Source organism: Aphelocoma coerulescens, unplaced genomic scaffold (assembly GCF_041296385.1).
Source record: "Aphelocoma coerulescens isolate FSJ_1873_10779 unplaced genomic scaffold, UR_Acoe_1.0 HiC_scaffold_70, whole genome shotgun sequence".
Classification (NCBI taxonomy): Eukaryota; Metazoa; Chordata; class Aves; order Passeriformes; family Corvidae; genus Aphelocoma; species Aphelocoma coerulescens.
Window position 1 is genome coordinate 2,022,740 of NW_027184055.1, and position 16,141 is coordinate 2,038,880.

General features: G+C 62.8%; 1 protein-coding gene across 1 annotated transcript; it reads right to left on the bottom strand.

Annotated features, from left to right (window-relative positions):
* Positions 1–846: 846 nt before the first annotated feature.
* Positions 847–4,375, bottom strand: LOC138102331 (zinc finger protein 551-like). Its single transcript, XM_069000021.1, has 3 exons — positions 4,295–4,375; positions 2,317–2,401; positions 847–2,130 (listed from the first exon to the last, which is right to left on the bottom strand). The coding sequence occupies exons 2-3, from the start codon at positions 2,336–2,338 to the stop codon at positions 941–943; spliced, it is 1,212 nt and encodes a 403-aa protein (XP_068856122.1). The 5' UTR covers positions 2,339–2,401; positions 4,295–4,375; the 3' UTR covers positions 847–940.
* Positions 4,376–16,141: the final 11,766 nt, after the last annotated feature.

Sequence of the window (16,141 nt, forward strand, 5' to 3'; positions counted from 1 at the left end):
ATCTTGGGGGTGGGGTCTGGTGGCGGCTTTGGAGTCTGGGGGAGAGGCCCTAAAACCCCCTCCCAGCCCCACAGCCACTCCCAGACCCCTCAAACCACCCCACAGCTCCTGGCCAGGAACCCCCCAACCACTCCCTGCATCATAAATGACCCCAAGAACCACAAAATTCTCTCCAAGACACACGGCCCAGCCAAGATCACCAAAACTCTCTCAGAGACCACCCTAAAAGGCCCCTCCAAGAACCACAAATGCCCTCAAGAGCCACAAAAGCCCCTCCCAGTCCCTTAAGGAGCCCCCCAGGCCCCCTCCCAGCCCCCATGGCACCGACCAGGACAGGCTGGGGGACAGGAACATCCACAGCCCTGAGCAGCTCAGGCACTTCAGCAGCGATTTGGGCACTTTGGACGTCACACCCCAAAGGGGGAGACCCAGAGCAGGGACTGGGACAGACAACCAGAATTCCTGTAGAATAGGTGGGCTCAGGTGGACACGTTCTGACAACACAAGATTGTGGCCCCAGTCTGCCTGGCTTCACAGCCCCACAACACTCAGATCCTCCCGAATATTCCCCTGAACCCCAAATTCAACCCCAAATTCCAGTAAAATGGTGCCGCTTTAGATCTCTTTGTTTAATTTCTTTATTTCTACCCCAATTTTGGTTGTTTCAGTGGGATTAACACAGAAATTACTTAGGCTGCAGAAGATCTCCAAGGTCATCCAGGGTTGCTTGATACCACCAGAAAAAACAATTGGACAGAGCAGATGAAAATTTTGGGGTGTAAAGTTAAAAAATCAGCTCTTCCCAATGAATTTCCAATGACGATCTGAGTCCCGATGGATGTTCCTGCCCCTGCGTTCACCCAGGTGCCTACAGGGATCCAGGAGAACGTGGAGAGCACCAGCCAGGGGTCTTCCCAAACTGGATCACAGGGAATGTGGGTCACCAGGGCTCTGCCAAACGTGGCTCCCCTGATGGGAGATGGAGCTGGAGCAGAGGACAAAGCTCTTCCTGCAGTTGGGGCACTCGCAGGGCTTCCCTTAGCGGTGCCTCCGTTGGTGTCTGGTCAAGTATAGAGCTGTCTGAGAAGCTCTTCCCACACTGGGGACACTCGTAGGGCCTCTCCCCGGTGTGGATGCGCCAGTGGGTGATGAGGGTGGAGTTTTGCTTGAATCCCTTCCTGCAGTCGGGGCAGCGGAAGGGCCTCTCATCCCTGTGAATCCGCTCGTGCCGGAGGAGACTGGAGCTGGTCTGAAACCTCTTCCCACACTCGGGACACTCATAGGGCCTCTCCCCAGTGTGGATGCACTGGTGGATGATGAAGGAGGAGCTCTTTGAGAAGCTCTTCCCACACTGGGGACACTCGTAGGGCCTCTCCCTGGTGTGGATGCGCCGGTGGGTGATGAGGGTGGAGTTTTGTTTGAAGCCCTTCCTGCAGTCGGGGCAGCGGAAGGGCCTCTCATCCGTGTGAATCCGCTGGTGCAGGAGGAGATTGGAGCTGGTCTGAAAACTCTTCTCACACTCAGGACACTCATAGGGCCTCTCCCCAGTGTGGATGCGCTGGTGGCGGATCAGGCTGGAGCTCTGGCTGAAGCTCTTCCCACATTCCCCACACTCATAGGGCCTCTCCCCGGTGTGGATCCTCTGGTGGTTGATCAGGTGGGAGCTCCACCTGAAGCTCTTCCCACATGCCCCACACTCATAGGGCCTCTCCCCGGTGTGGATCCTCTGGTGATTGAAAAGGTGGGAGCTCCGTCTGAAGCTCTTCCCACATTCCCCACACTCATAGGGCCTCTCCCCAGTGTGGATCCTCTGGTGATTGATCAGGTTGGAGCTCCACCTGAAGCTCCTCCCACATTCCCCACACTTGTGGGGCTTCTCCCCATCGTGAAGCTGCTCATGAACCACCAGCTCTGACCTCTGGCTGGATCTCCGGCTGCCTTCCCAGCACAGGGTGCGTCTTTCCTCCTCAGGGCACCCTCGGCTGCGTTTGAAGCCCCTCCTCCTGCGGGATCTCCAGGGCTTTTCCTCCCCGTTGGATTCCTGTGCCATGGAGCTGCTCAAAATGGCCTCTTCCACCAGGTTCTGCCGCGGGGATTTGTCCTCCCTGGGCTCCGTCCTCAGCTCCTTGTCTGCGGGAGGAAGGACAAGGAGAGGATGGGATTTGCCTCCGTGCCACAGGGAAGGGGAAGGAGATCCCCCCAGTCCGTCCCCGGCAGGACGGCGTCGGCAGCGGGGTTGTCCTGCAGCCGGGGGCGATGCTGGGCTGGGAGATGGAGCAGGAGAGAGGGGGAAAGGGGCACTGACTTCCTCCTCACCTGCCTGGGGGTCCCGAGGCATCTTCCTCTTCCTCACAGCCTCCTCCTCCACCTGGCCAAGGGTTGGGAATGGGAAATCCTCATTCTGGGAGAAACAAGAGATGAGTGTGTTGGGTTGGGGGTTCCTCCTGCCCAAGTCCATCTCTGGAACTCACCGGTGTCCACAAAAACTAACAAAAAATTGGCAGTGAGTCCTAAAAACGGCTCCAGGAGCTCCCCCTTTCCAGTCTCCTCACTTTGGGGTTCTGGGGGTCCCCCTTGTCAGGGCTGCTGGGGGTCCCGTGGGTCCTGGGGATCCCCCCTCTCCGGGGTCCTGCTTAGGGATGCTGGGGGGTTTTGGGGGTCCCACAGGTCCCTTTTTCCCTGATTCTGCTTTGGCTCCCAGAGGTCCCAGGGTCTCCCTCTTCAGCCTCCCTCCACTCCAGGCACTTGGGGCTCCCCCCTCTCCTCACAGCCCCTTTTAGGGCTGAGAGATCCCAACCCCACCTCATCTCCAGGCCCCCCCACCCCTCCAGGCTCTTGGGAGTCCCCCAGCTCTGGTATCGTCCCTCTCTGCTCTCCCCACTCCAGGCGTCCCGTGTTCCAGCCCCCAGCTCTCCTGGGGATCCCCAAACCCAGTGTCCCACCCTGCCAGTACTGGGCGATCCTCACATGGACCTCCCAAGACCCCCAAGGGGCAATTATGGCTCAGCTTTGGAGTCCTGCAAGATCCACATATCCCCTCTGGCCCAAAAAATCCCTCCCAGGGACATGCAAGGACATCTAGGGCTCGATTCCAGAATCTGCAAGCTCCAAACACCCCTCCAAAAAAACCCCTCCTGCTGACCCCCCCAATAGATTTGGGGTGAGCTCCCCCTCCCCGCTCACCTGCAGGATGGGGGGAAGATGCTACCGGGGCTGGGGGTGCTGCGGACACAGTGGGCGGGCGGTGGAACCTCGTGGTTCTCCAGCTCCTCCTCCTCCTCTCTCCCTCCTCTTCCTCCCACTCCTCCTCCACTCCCACTCTGACCCCCCTTTCCCACCCCCTCTGTCCCATGGCTGCCGCAGCACCGGCTGCTGTGTGGGGGGAGCCCCCGATCAGCCCCAGGGATGGACAGGGGGGTTGGGGACCCCCCCAGTGCGGATCCCTCCCTTCCCCAGAGCCCCAGGGAATCGCTCCAGGGCTCAGGTGCTGGGGGAAAGGGCTGCACCCCCATGGAACCGCTCATCTTCTGTCCCAACCCCACCTTTCCCTCCCCTCTCCTCCCCTTTCTCAGCGTTCCCCCAATCCACAGCCCCATTCCAGCTCAATTTGGGTGTCCCATCCCCATCCCGCTTTCTTTGGGGGTCCCAGCCCCCTCTTCCCCTCCTCCTTCTGCACCTTCCCCATCCCCAATCCCCACCTCCCCTCCCCCGGCCTTGGTTTTGGGGGTTCCAGGCCCCTCCTGCTCCCTTTGGGGGTTCCATTCCCCATTTCGCTCCATTTGGGGTCCCAGACCCGCCCCCCTTCTCACCGCTCACCCCGCGCCCGGGGGGGCTCCCAGCACCACCAGTGCCACCAGTGCGGCCCCAGCTGCCCCCACACGCCCCATGCCCAGCGCCGGGCGCTGCCGACAGCCCCAAAGCAGCCGCGCTGTGCCCTGGGGGGTCCCCAGAGCGGCCCCGCCCCGCACGGCACTGGGAGCACCAGTCCGGACCAGTGCGGAGCGCGGGCGGGCGGCATCAGCCGTGCCCGGGCAGGGCCGGGCCCCGCGGGGCTCCCGCCCGCACTCGGCCCCCGCCGGGACAGCGCGGGGGGGCCCGGCCTGGCCGCCCCCACCTCCCCCTCCCCAAATTCCGCTCCGGGGGGCGCTGGGGGCGGGGGGGGCTCAGCTGGGGCCAGAGGTGCCGGAGCCACGTGTCCCCCGCTGCCAGCACCGCCCCCTCAGGATTAGGGGTGCCCCAAAACTCCCTCGGAGCTGGCGGATACCCCGCAGGCGAGCTGCCCCTCCCCGGTCACCTGCGGGATGGGGGGAGCGGTGTTCCCGAGGCCGAGAGCTGCGGACACAGAGAGCGATGGATGCACATGGAGGCTCCTCTTCCTTCCTCCTCTGTCCCGCCTCTTCCTCCCGCCCCTCCCCCTTTATCCCTCCTCTTCCTCCCGCTCCTGCTCCTCCAGCCGTCCTCCGTCCAGCAGCTCCGCTGCCGCCCCCAAACCTCGGGCTGGAGCGGGGGGTCTGGGACACAGCCCCGTGCTGGGGGGCAGAGCCGCTGCTGGGGCCATCGCTGTGTCCAGGGCATCCTTTGTGGCCCTCGTGCAGCTCCAGGCTCCCGAGGGCTCCCCGAGGCTTTCTGTGGCTGTCCCTGCTCCCCAAATCTGTCGCGTTTGATGCCCGAGCGCGGCAGCCCCGTGCCCTGGGGCAGCAGCCGGTGCCGGGACACAGCCCCGGGAGCTGCGCTAATGCCCGGCCGTGCCAGGAGGGACTGAGGGGAGGGGACTTCATAAGGATCCCCCCTCTGCGCCCCTGGCTGCGCACGGAAAGGTTCTTTAGTGCATGGGAGCGATTTTCCGGGGTTTCTGGGCTCGGCGGGGCCGAGGCGGCGGCAGCGGGAGCCGCGGGGCCCGGCCCGTGGGGGCGGCCGGGCTGGAAAAGTGCGCGGGGCCCCAGCGCGGTGCCCGAGGGCTGAGCGGAGCTGACGGGAACAAGCCCCGGAACCCCCCGGTGCCCGAGGGCTGAGCGGAGCTGACGGGAACAAGCCCCGGAACCCCCCGGTGCCCGAGGGCTGAGCGGAGCTGACGGGAACAAGCCCCGGAACCCCCCGGTGCCCGAGGGCTGAGCGGAGCTGACGGGAACACCCCGCTCGTCTCCGCCGCTCCAAGCCGCTTCCCCGGCTCCGGCTGCCGCCGCCGCCCGGCCCCGGCGCGGTCCCGCGGGGTCGCCGCTCTTGGCGCAGCTGGAGGGCTCGATCCGAGCCGCGCCCCGCCCGTCCCTCGCTGCGGCTCTTTCGGTCACACGGAGCGGCCGAGACCCCGCGCTGCTGCCCCGACGCTCCCTCGCTGCAGCTCTTTCAGTCGCTGCGCAGCCGCCACTCCCCGTGCACTTCTTCTAGAATTTATTATTCCATTCTCCTTCTTTTATTCCATTCGCACCTCCCATCCCACGCCCTCCGCTGCGGCTCTTTCAGCGCCGGGCTCCTCGCCGGTCTCTCAGTGCAGCTCCTTCAGTGTCACGGGCCGGCGGAGACGCCTCTCGGTGCGGCTCTTTGATCGGATTTTCTTCTTTTCTCACGGTTTTCTCTCGTTCCCAGCTCGCCCGTCCCGCCGAGCGGCTCCTTCAGGGGCCTGGGGCGGCACCGAGCCCTCGGGGCGGCTCCAAAGGGCCCCGCCCGCCGCCGCTGCCCGAGGCCTCCCCGCTGCTGCCGGGGATCGGACACCGCAGGCGGCCCCGGCCCCTTCCTCTTCTTCCTATTCTTCCTCTTCTTCCTCTTCTTCCTCTTCTTCCTCTTCTTCCTCTTCTTCCTCTTCTTCCTCTTCTTCCTCTTCTTCCTCTTCTTCCTCTTCTTCCTCTTCCTCTTCTTCCTCTTCTTCCTCTTCTTCCTCTTCTTCCTCCTCGCTGCTGCCGGGGTTCAGCCCCCGCCGCCGCCCGGCTCCTTCTGCCGCTCCTGCCCGGCACGAAGCGGCGCTGCAGCTGACGGGGCCGGAGCGCGGCTGCCCCGCGACTGCCCCGCGCCTCAGGGCCGGGCCGGGGAGTGACCGCACGGGTGGGGAGGGACCCCCCGCTGGCCAGGGCAGGGACTGACCCCATGGGAGGGACCCCCCGCTGGCCAGGGCAGGGACTGACCCCATGGGAAAGACTCCGAGAATTCTGCTCCCAGAGATCATTCCTGCTCACACTGACCCTTGTAGAAAGGGGCCATCGTTCCAGGCAGCCTGTACTGAGCATGTGGCTCCTGAGCGGGGTTTGTTGTTTAGGAAACCTGCTCAGGCTTTTCCATTCTTTCCTTGCAAACAGGAAAACTTCTCCTGGGCCTGTGTGCAGGCAGAGCCCTGAGGAGAGCAGGTGGCACATGGTGCGCTGGGCTGGGACAGCCAGCTGCAGAGCTCAAGGGAAGAAGCCCAAAGTGGCACAATGGCTCCTTGCCTTCACATGCAACACCTGGGTCACAATGGTCTCCTTGATTCCATGAGGCCCCACTGTGTCACAGTGGCTCCTTGGTTCCATGCGGTTCCGCAGTGTCACCATGGTCTCCTTTGATCCGCATTGTCATCATGGACAATTGGTTCCATGAGGCCCCGCAGTGTCACAATGGTCCCTTGGTTCCACAGGTTTTATGTTGTAACAATGGACTCCTTGCTTCTATGAGCTAGCCTGCTTTTTGCAGAGGTGTCTTTGGTTCCCACAAGGCCCCGCTGTGTCTCAGTGCACCCTGGCTTCCATGCGCATCTGGAGTATCACAAAGGCTCCTTGGTTGCACCAGGTCCTGCTGTGTCACAATGGATCCTGTGCTCCATGAGGCCTTCCAAAGTCATCATGGAGGCTTGCTTCCATGAGGTTCCATGATGTGCCAGTGGTCATCTTGGTTCCCGGAGTTTCCTTAGTGTCACAATGCTCTCCATGCTTCCATGATTCCCCACAATGTCCCAATGCTCTCCATGCTTGCATTAGGCCCTGCTTTGCCACAATGGTGCCCTTGTTTCCATGAGGCCCCGCTGTGTCACAATGGACGTATGGTTCCATGATGCTCCGTGGTGTCACCATGGTCTTCTTGAATCCGCAGTGTAACAATGGACCATTGGTTCCATGCGGCCTGGCCGTGTCACAATGGGCTCCTTGATTCCCTGATTCCCCACGGTGTCACAATGGAGCCTTGTTTCTAGGAGGTTCTGTACTGTCACAATTGTCTCCTTGATGCCATCAGCCCCTGCAGTGTCACAAAGGCTCCTTGGTTCCATGAGGAACACAAAAGCTTTGCAGAAACATTGAGCCACAGCTGCTGAACACAGCTGGCAACATCTGCTGCATCAAAAGAGGGCTTCAAGCTGAGAATGGCACCAGCAGCTTCCATCTGCAACAGACACCCAGGGAAAGGACAGGCTGTGCCGGTCTGGACAAATTTGGAGGAAGATATCCTCTGGTAGAAGGCAGGTTACACCCAGCCCTCCCCCACCAGGTTCGGGAAAAAAGAATTTTCCTCGGAAGAAAGTGAAAGAGATAGAAACTGTTTATTTAACAAACACACAGGAAAAGGATAACAATGCTAAATAGTAAAACCTCTCGCTGTGGAGAGAAAGCTGGGATAATTTGAGAGTCCCTCCGTGTTTCAGTGGGGTCTCCTGAAACATCCCTAGACAGCGAGGCCCGTGGAAAGAAATAGGGAGCGATTCTTGAGAAAAGTTTCAGAGCTCTTTCTTCTCCAGCCACATGGGCGGGGCACTGCCAAAGAACTGAGCAATCCCGGGACAAGCAGGGCCCTCCTGGCACAGGGCAACACAAAATAACCAGTGCTGAACAGGATTAGGGCACATGTGAGCAGGGAGCAGGGAGACCCCCTGCCCTGGCCATGCCTCTACCCCAGGGTCCCCTCTCCCATGACCTCATGGCAGAGGGGAGGAACCCCAACACTTCTGGAGGTGTAGTCTCTCTCCTCCACCTTGGAGCTGGGCCATGGGCCCACATTCAGGGCCCCCACCTCGGGCGAAAATTCTCCCGGTGTGGTCTGATGTTGAAACAGTCAAGAAGAGAAGAAGGGAAAAAAACCCCCAAAGTCCCAGGAGAACAAAGTTCAACTCTCCATCTCCCTGCAGAGAAAAGGAGCTGAAAACTGGCTCAAAAGCAAGAAGGTTGCTTCCTCCACCCTTGCTGCAAGCAGGATGCAGAGGAGTGTGTATGTGTGTCCTTGAACAAACGCTCTGAGAAGTTTGTCCGGTTTTTTTTCCTCTCCCCCCTCTCAGGCTCAGTTGAAAGGCACAGAAATGCACCAAGTTAACTTCTGGGCATAGAGCAGCCATAGGGGATACACATCCTAAAGTCACCCCAAGACACAGGCACAGAGAATTCAGTGGAAAGACTCCGAGAATTCTGCTCCCAGAGATCATTCCTGCTCACACTGACCCTTGTAGAAAGGGGCCATCGTTCCAGGCAGCCTGTACTGAGCATGTGGCTCCTGAGCGGGGTTTGTTGTTTAGGAAACCTGCTCAGGCTTTTCCATTCTTTCCTTGCAAACAGGAAAACTTCTCCTGGGCCTGTGTGCAGGCAGAGCCCTGAGGAGAGCAGGTGGCACATGGTGCGCTGGGCTGGGACAGCCAGCTGCAGAGCTCAAGGGAAGAAGCCCAAAGTGGCACAATGGCTCCTTGCCTTCACATGCAACACCTGGGTCACAATGGTCTCCTTGATTCCATGAGGCCCCACTGTGTCACAATGGCTCCTTGGTTCCATGCGGTTCCGCAGTGTCACCATGGTCTCCTTTGATCCACATTGTCATCATGGACAGAAGGAGCCGGGCGGCAGCGGGGGCTGAATCCCAGCAGCAGCGAGGAGGAAGAAGAGGAAGAAGAGGAAGAAGAGGAAGAAGTGGAAGAAGAGGAAGAAGAGGAAGAAGAGGAAGAAGAGGAAGAAGAGGAAGAAGAGGAAGGGGCCGGGGCCGCCTGCGGTGTCCGATCCCCGGCAGCAGCGGGGAGGCCTCGGGCAGCGGCGGCGGGCGGGGCCCTTTGGAGCCGCCCCGAGGGCTCGGTGCCGCCCCGGGCCCCTGAAGGAGCCGCTCGGCGGGACGGGCGAGCTGGGAACGAGAGAAAACCGTGAGAAAAGAAGAAAATCCGATCAAAGAGCCGCACCGAGAGGCGTCTCCGCCGGCCCGTGACACTGAAGGAGCTGCACTGAGAGACCGGCGAGGAGCCCGGCGCTGAAAGAGCCGCAGCGGAGGGCGTGGGATGGGAGGTGCGAATGGAATAAAAGAAGGAGAATGGAATAATAAATTCTAGAAGAAGTGCACGGGGAGTGGCGGCTGCGCAGCGACTGAAAGAGCTGCAGCGAGGGAGCGTCGGGGCAGCAGCGCGGGGTCTCGGCCGCTCCGTGTGACCGAAAGAGCCGCAGCGAGGGACGGGCGGGGCGCGGCTCGGATCGAGCCCTCCAGCTGCGCCAAGAGCGGCGACCCCGCGGGACCGCGCCGGGGCCGGGCGGCGGCGGCAGCCGGAGCCGGGGAAGCGGCTTGGAGCGGCGGAGACGAGCGGGGTGTTCCCGTCAGCTCCGCTCAGCCCTCGGGCACCGGGGGGTTCCGGGGCTTGTTCCCGTCAGCTCCGCTCAGCCCTCGGGCACCGGGGGGTTCCGGGGCTTGTTCCCGTCAGCTCCGCTCAGCCCTCGGGCACCGCGCTGGGGCCCCGCGCACTTTTCCAGCCCGGCCGCCCCCACGGGCCGGGCCCCGCGGCTCCCGCTGCCGCCGCCTCGGCCCCGCCGAGCCCAGAAACCCCGGAAAATCGCTCCCATGCACTAAAGAACCTTTCCGTGCGCAGCCAGGGGCGCAGAGGGGGGATCCTTATGAAGTCCCCTCCCCTCAGTCCCTCCTGGGCACGGCCGGGCATTAGCGCAGCTCCCGGGGCTGTGTCCCGGCACCGGCTGCTGCCCCAGGGCACGGGGCTGCCGCGCTCGGGCATCAAACGCGACAGATTTGGGGAGCAGGGACAGCCACAGAAAGCCTCGGGGAGCCCTCGGGAGCCTGGAGCTGCACGAGGGCCACAAAGGATGCCCTGGACACAGCGATGGCCCCAGCAGCGGCTCTGCCCCCCAGCACGGGGCTGTGTCCCAGACCCCCCGCTCCAGCCCGAGGTTTGGGGGCGGCAGCGGAGCTGCTGGACGGAGGACGGCTGGAGGAGCAGGAGCGGGAGGAAGAGGAGGGATAAAGGGGGAGGGGCGGGAGGAAGAGGCGGGACAGAGGAGGAAGGAAGAGGAGCCTCCATGTGCATCCATCGCTCTCTGTGTCCGCAGCTCTCGGCCTCGGGAACACCGCTCCCCCCATCCCGCAGGTGACCGGGGAGGGGCAGCTCGCCTGCGGGGTATCCGCCAGCTCCGAGGGAGTTTTGGGGCACCCCTAATCCTGAGGGGGCGGTGCTGGCAGCGGGGGACACGTGGCTCCGGCACCTCTGGCCCCAGCTGAGCCCCCCCCGCCCCCAGCGCCCCCCGGAGCGGAATTTGGGGAGGGGGAGGTGGGGGCGGGCAGGCCGGGCCCCCCCGCGCTGTCCCGGCGGGGGCCGAGTGCGGGCGGGAGCCCCGCGGGGCCCGGCCCTGCCCGGGCACGGCTGATGCCGCCCGCCCGCGCTCCGCACTGGTCCGGACTGGTGCTCCCAGTGCCGTGCGGGGCGGGGCCGCTCTGGGGACCCCCCAGGGCACAGCGCGGCTGCTTTGGGGCTGTCGGCAGCGCCCGGCGCTGGGCATGGGGCGTGTGGGGGCAGCTGGGGCCGCACTGGTGGCACTGGTGGTGCTGGGAGCCCCCCCGGGCGCGGGGTGAGCGGTGAGAAGGGGGGCGGGTCTGGGACCCCAAATGGAGCGAAATGGGGAATGGAACCCCCAAAGGGAGCAGGAGGGGCCTGGAACCCCCAAAACCAAGGCCGGGGGAGGGGAGGTGGGGATTGGGGATGGGGAAGGTGCAGAAGGAGGAGGGGAAGAGGGGGCTGGGACCCCCAAAGAAAGCGGGATGGGGATGGGACACCCAAATTGAGCTGGAATGGGGCTGTGGATTGGGGGAACGCTGAGAAAGGGGAGGAGAGGGGAGGGAAAGGTGGGGTTGGGACAGAAGATGAGCGGTTCCATGGGGGTGCAGCCCTGTCCCCCAGCACCTGAGCCCTGGAGCGATTCCCTGGGGCTCTGGGGAAGGGAGGGATCCGCACTGGGGGGGTCCCCAACCCCCCTGTCCATCCCTGGGCTGATCGGGGGCTCCCCCCACACAGCAGCCGGTGCTGCGGCAGCCATGGGGCAGAGGGGGTGGGAAAGGGGGGTCAGGGTGGGAGTGGAGGAGGAGCGGGAGGAAGAGGAGGGAGAGAGGAGGAGGAGGAGCTGGAGAACCACGAGGTTCCACCGCCCACCCACTGTGTCCGCAGCACCCCCAGCCCCGGTAGCATCTTCCCCCCATCCTGCAGGTGAGCGGGGAGGGGGAGCTCACCCCAAATCTATCGGGGGGTCACCAGGAGGGGTTTTTTTGGAGGGGTGTTTGGAGCTTGCAGATTCTGGAATCGAGCCCCAGATGTCCTTGCATGTCCCTGGGAGGGATTTTTGGGGCCAGAGGGGATATGTGGATCTTGCAGGACTCCAAAGCTGAGCCATAATTGCCCCTTGGGGGTCTTGGGAGGTCCATGTGAGGATTGCCCGGTCCTGGCGGGGTTGGACATTGGCTTTGGGGATCCCCAGGAGAGCTGGGGGCTGGAACACAGGACCCCTGGAGTGGGGAGAGCAGAGAGGGACGATACCAGAGCTGGGGGACCCCCAAGATCCTGGAAAGGTGGGGGGGCCTGGAGATGAGGTGGGGTTGGGACCCCTCAGCCCTAAAAGGGGCAGTGAGGAGAGGGGGGAGCCCCAAGTGCCTGGAGTGGAGGGAGGCTGAAGAGGGGACCCTGGGACCTCTGGGAGCCAAAGCAGAATCAGGAAAAAAGGGACCTGTGGGACCCCCAAAACCCCCCAGCATCCCTAAGCAGGACCCCAGAGAGGAGGATCCCCAGGACCCATGGGACCCCCAGCAGCCCTGACAAGGGGGACCCCCAGAACCCCAAAGTGAGGAGACTGGAAAGGGGGAACTCCTGGAGGCTTTTTTTGGAGTCACTCTTGGTTTTTTGTTGGTTTTATGGACACCAGGTACCCGGTGACTTCTAGAGGTGGACTTGGGCAGGAGGAAGGCCCAACCCAACACACTCATCCCTTGTTTCTCCCCAAACCAGGATTTCCCATTCCCAACCCTTGGCCAGATGGAGGAGGAGGCTGCGAGGAAGAGGAAGATGCCCCAGGACCCCCAGGCAGGTGAGGAGGAAGTCAGTGCCCCTTTCCCCCTCTCTCCTGCTCCATCTCCCAGCCCAGCATCGCCCCCGGCTGCAGGACAGCCCCGCTGCCGACGCCGTCCTGCCGGGGACGGACTGGGGGGATCTCCTTCCCCTTCCCTGTGGCACGGAGGCAAATCCCATCCTCTCCTTGTCCTTCCTCCCGCAGACAAGGAGCTGAGGACGGAGCCCAGGGAGGACAAATCCCCAGGGCAGAACCTGGTGGAAGAGGCCGTTTTGAGCGGCTCCACGGAGCAGGAATCCAATGGGGAGGAAAAGCCCCAGAGATCCCGCAGGAGGAGGGGCTGCAAACGCAGCCCAGGGTGCCCTGAGGAGGAAAGACCCACCCTGTGCCGGGAGGGCGGCCAGAGATCCAGCCAGAGGTCAGAGCTGGTGGTTCATGAGCAGCTTCACGATGGGGAGAAGCCCCACACATGTGGGGAATGTGGGAAGAGCTTCAGGCGGAGCTCCCACCTGATCAACCACCAGAGGATCCACACTGGGGAGAGGCCCTATGAGTGTGGGGAATGTGGGAAGAGCTTCAGCCGGATCTGCAGCCTGATGGAGCACCAGAGGATCCACACTGGGGAGAGGCCCTATGAGTGTGGGGCATGTGGGAAGAGCTTCAGACAGAGCTCCAACCTGATTGTCCATCAAAGGAGTCACACTGGGGAGAGGCCCTACGAGTGTGGGGAATGTGGGAAGAGCTTCAGCCACAGCTCCCACCTGATCCGCCACCGGCGCATCCACACCGGGGAGAGGCCCTACGAGTGTCCTGAGTGTGGGAAGAGGTTTCAGAGCAGCTCCCATCTCCTCCTGCACGAGCGGATTCACACGGATGAGAGGCCCTTCCGCTGCCCCGACTGCAGGAAGGGCTTCAGGTACAACTCCACCCTCATCACCCACCGGCGCCTCCACACCGGGGAGAGGCCCTACGAGTGTCCCCAGTGTGGGAAGAGCTTCTCCACGAGCTCTCACTTGACCAGACACCAACAGAGGCACCGCTAAGGGAAGCCCTGCGAGTGCCCCGACTGTGGGAAGAGCTTTGTCCTCTGCTCCAGCTCCATCCCCCATCAGAGGAGCCACGTTTGGCAGAGCCGTGGTGACCCACATTCCCTGTGATCTCTGTTGGGAAGACCTCTGGCTGGTGCTCTCCACGTTCTCCTGGATCCCTGTAGGCACCTGGGTGAACGCAGGGGCAGGAACATCCATCGGGACTCAGATCAACATTGGAAATTCATTGGGAAGAGCTGATTTTTTACCTTTACACCCTAAAATTTTCATCTACTCTGTCCAATTGTTTTCTCTGGTGGTATCAAGCAACCCTGGATGATCTTGGAGATCTTCTGCAACCTAAGTAATTTCTGTGTTAATCCCACTGAAACAACCAAAATTGGGGTAGAAATAAAGAAATTAAACAAAGAGATCTAAAGCGGCACCATTTTACCCGAATTTGGGGGTGAATTTGGGGTTCAGGGGAATATTCGGGAGGATCTGAGTGTTGTGAAGCCACGAAGCCAGGCAGATTGGGGCCACAATCTCACAGTTGTGCTGGCAGAACGTGTCCACCTGAGCCCACCTATTCATCAGGAATTCTGGTTGTCTGTCCCAGTCCCTGGCCTGGGTCTCCCCCTTTGGAGTGTGACGTCCAAAGTGCCCAAATCGCTGCTGAAGTGCCTGAGCTGCTCAGGGCTGTGGATGTTCCTGTCCCCCAGCCTGTCCTGGTCGGTGCCATGGGGGGTGGGAGGGGGTCTGGGGGCTCCTTGGGGGACTGGGAGGGGCTTTTGTGGCTCTTGAGGGCATTTGTGGTGCTTGGAGGGGCCTTTTAGGGTGGTCTCTGAGAGAGTTTTGGTGATCCTGGCTGGGCCGTGTGTCTTGGAGAGAATTTTGTGGTTCTTGGGGTCATTTATGATGCAGGGAGTGGTTGGGGAGGTTCCTGGCCAGGAGCTGTGGGGCAGTTGGAGGTGTCCGGGAGTGTCTGTGGGGCTGGGAGGGGGTTTTAGGGCAGATGTGACCTCGCCAGAGCCACAAAGCTGCCACTGGACCCACCCCCCAAAATGCTGCCAGGGGTCGGGGGTTCCATGTTGGGGTTCATCCTCCTGGCACTGCAGGAGAAGGTGAGGGGGGGTCCCCAGGGGCCGTGTGTGTCCCCTCAGAGCGTGTGTGACCCCCCCATCCCGGTGTCACCCCCTTTTCCCTGCCCACAGGGCTCCTGCCCCAGCCCCTGCTGCCCCGGGAGGGAATTTGGGGAGGGGGCAGAGGGGGTGCGCAGCCCCCGCCGGGGGATGACCCCGGCCCAGCGCCCTTCGTTCAGCACCGAGCTGGGCTTGGGGCCGCAGGAGGAAGAGGCCGATGGGAAGCAGATCCTGCAGGGGGGACAGGGCTTGGGCTCAGGGCAAGGTCCTGCCCTGCACACCTGGCTCAGGTGTGAGCCTGCCCCGGGAAGGGAGCGGGACATTCCCATCCCCACGGATCAGGGCTGGCAGCAGCGCTGGGAGCACGGACATGGAAATCCTGGGAGCCACTGGGACCGCACTGGGGGGTGAATGATCCCCCCCAGCACCTTTCCAGGCCGCCCTGCGACCTGAGAAATGCTCGCTGGGCCTCGGCCTTGGCCAAGAGCCCCCGGGCTCAGCTGCTCTGAGCTCAGGCGCTGCCGGCTCCCGCAGCCCGCCCAGGGCCGCCCTGCCCGTGCCGGGGCTGTGCTGGAATTCTCTGCTGCTGCTGGGCCACTCGGGGGGTCTGGCCCCGCAGGAAAGGTGACCCTGAGCCAGGAGCTTTCCTTGGCCGCAGCAAAGCCTCGGCACGGAAAGACCTTCCCAGCGCTGTGCCCTGGGCCGGGAGGGATTGTGCCACCAGAGCTGTCCCTCCATTTCTTCTGCCAGGCAGCTTTAGCACAGGGAAAGTGGAGAAGCCAGAGCTGCCTGTCAGCTTTCCGCAGCCCTCCAGAGGAATCCTGTGTGGGAAGCAGCCTGGGAACAGGGTTGAGGTGCCAGGGCAGGGGAATTCAGAGCCCTTTCCTCCCCCGTGGGCCCAGGCTCTGGCCCTTGCCCTTTGCAATGGCCCTGCAGCTGCCAGAGGGGCCTTTTTGGCTCAGCTGAGAGCAGTCCTGCTGCAAGGCTGTCCTCGAGCTGCTTGGGCTGCACATGTGCCCAGGGAATGCTCATTGCTTGCAGTCTCAGGCGCTGTGGGTGTGCAGGTGTAACTACTGCAGGAGGGAACAGCTCTGCTGGGGGCAGTTCTTGCAAGGTGCTGGCCCTGGCTCGGGGCTGGGCCGGGGCCAGCGGCAGAAAATCAACTTGCAGCTCGGGCCCCGCAGCAGGGAGGAGCAGCAATTGCTGGGGGACAGAGACTCTTGCCAAGGGCCTGCGGGGCCGGGCCCCAGGGAACGGCTTCCCGCTGCCCGAGGGCAGGCTGAGATGGGATGTGGGGCAGCAATGGTTCCCTGGCAGGGCGCTCAGGGCCTGGCACAGGCTGGCCCCAGAAGCTGCGGCTGCCCCCGCATCCCTGCAAGTGTCCCAGGCCGGCTCGGCCATTGGGGCTTCCTGCCCAGGAGGGCTGGGCTGGGCTGGGGCTGCTGAGGGCGGGATGGGCTCTGGCTGAGCCAGCTGAAGGCTGCGCATGATGAGGCCGGGGGGACCCCGTTCCTGAGTGGCTTCTGGGGTATCCCCCATTCCTGAAGGGATTTCAGGGTATGTCCCGTTCCTGAGGCAGTTTTGGGGTCCCCCCAATGCTTCGGGAGGGGTTCTGAGAGGGGGGCTCTGGTACTTGGAAGGGGGACCTATTGTCAGAGATGCAGGGAGCCCATTTTGGGAAGGATGCTGCTGTTTCTGGCAATGTTGAGAGGTTCTG

Coding starts and splice junctions, on each gene's coding strand:
- LOC138102331 (XM_069000021.1), bottom strand. CDS start 2,338: ATGCCTCGGGACCCCCAGGCAG. Junction 2,131..2,316: donor GCCTCGGGACCCCCAGGCAG/GTGAGGAGGAAG, acceptor TTCCTCCCGCAG/ACAAGGAGCTGAGGACGGAG.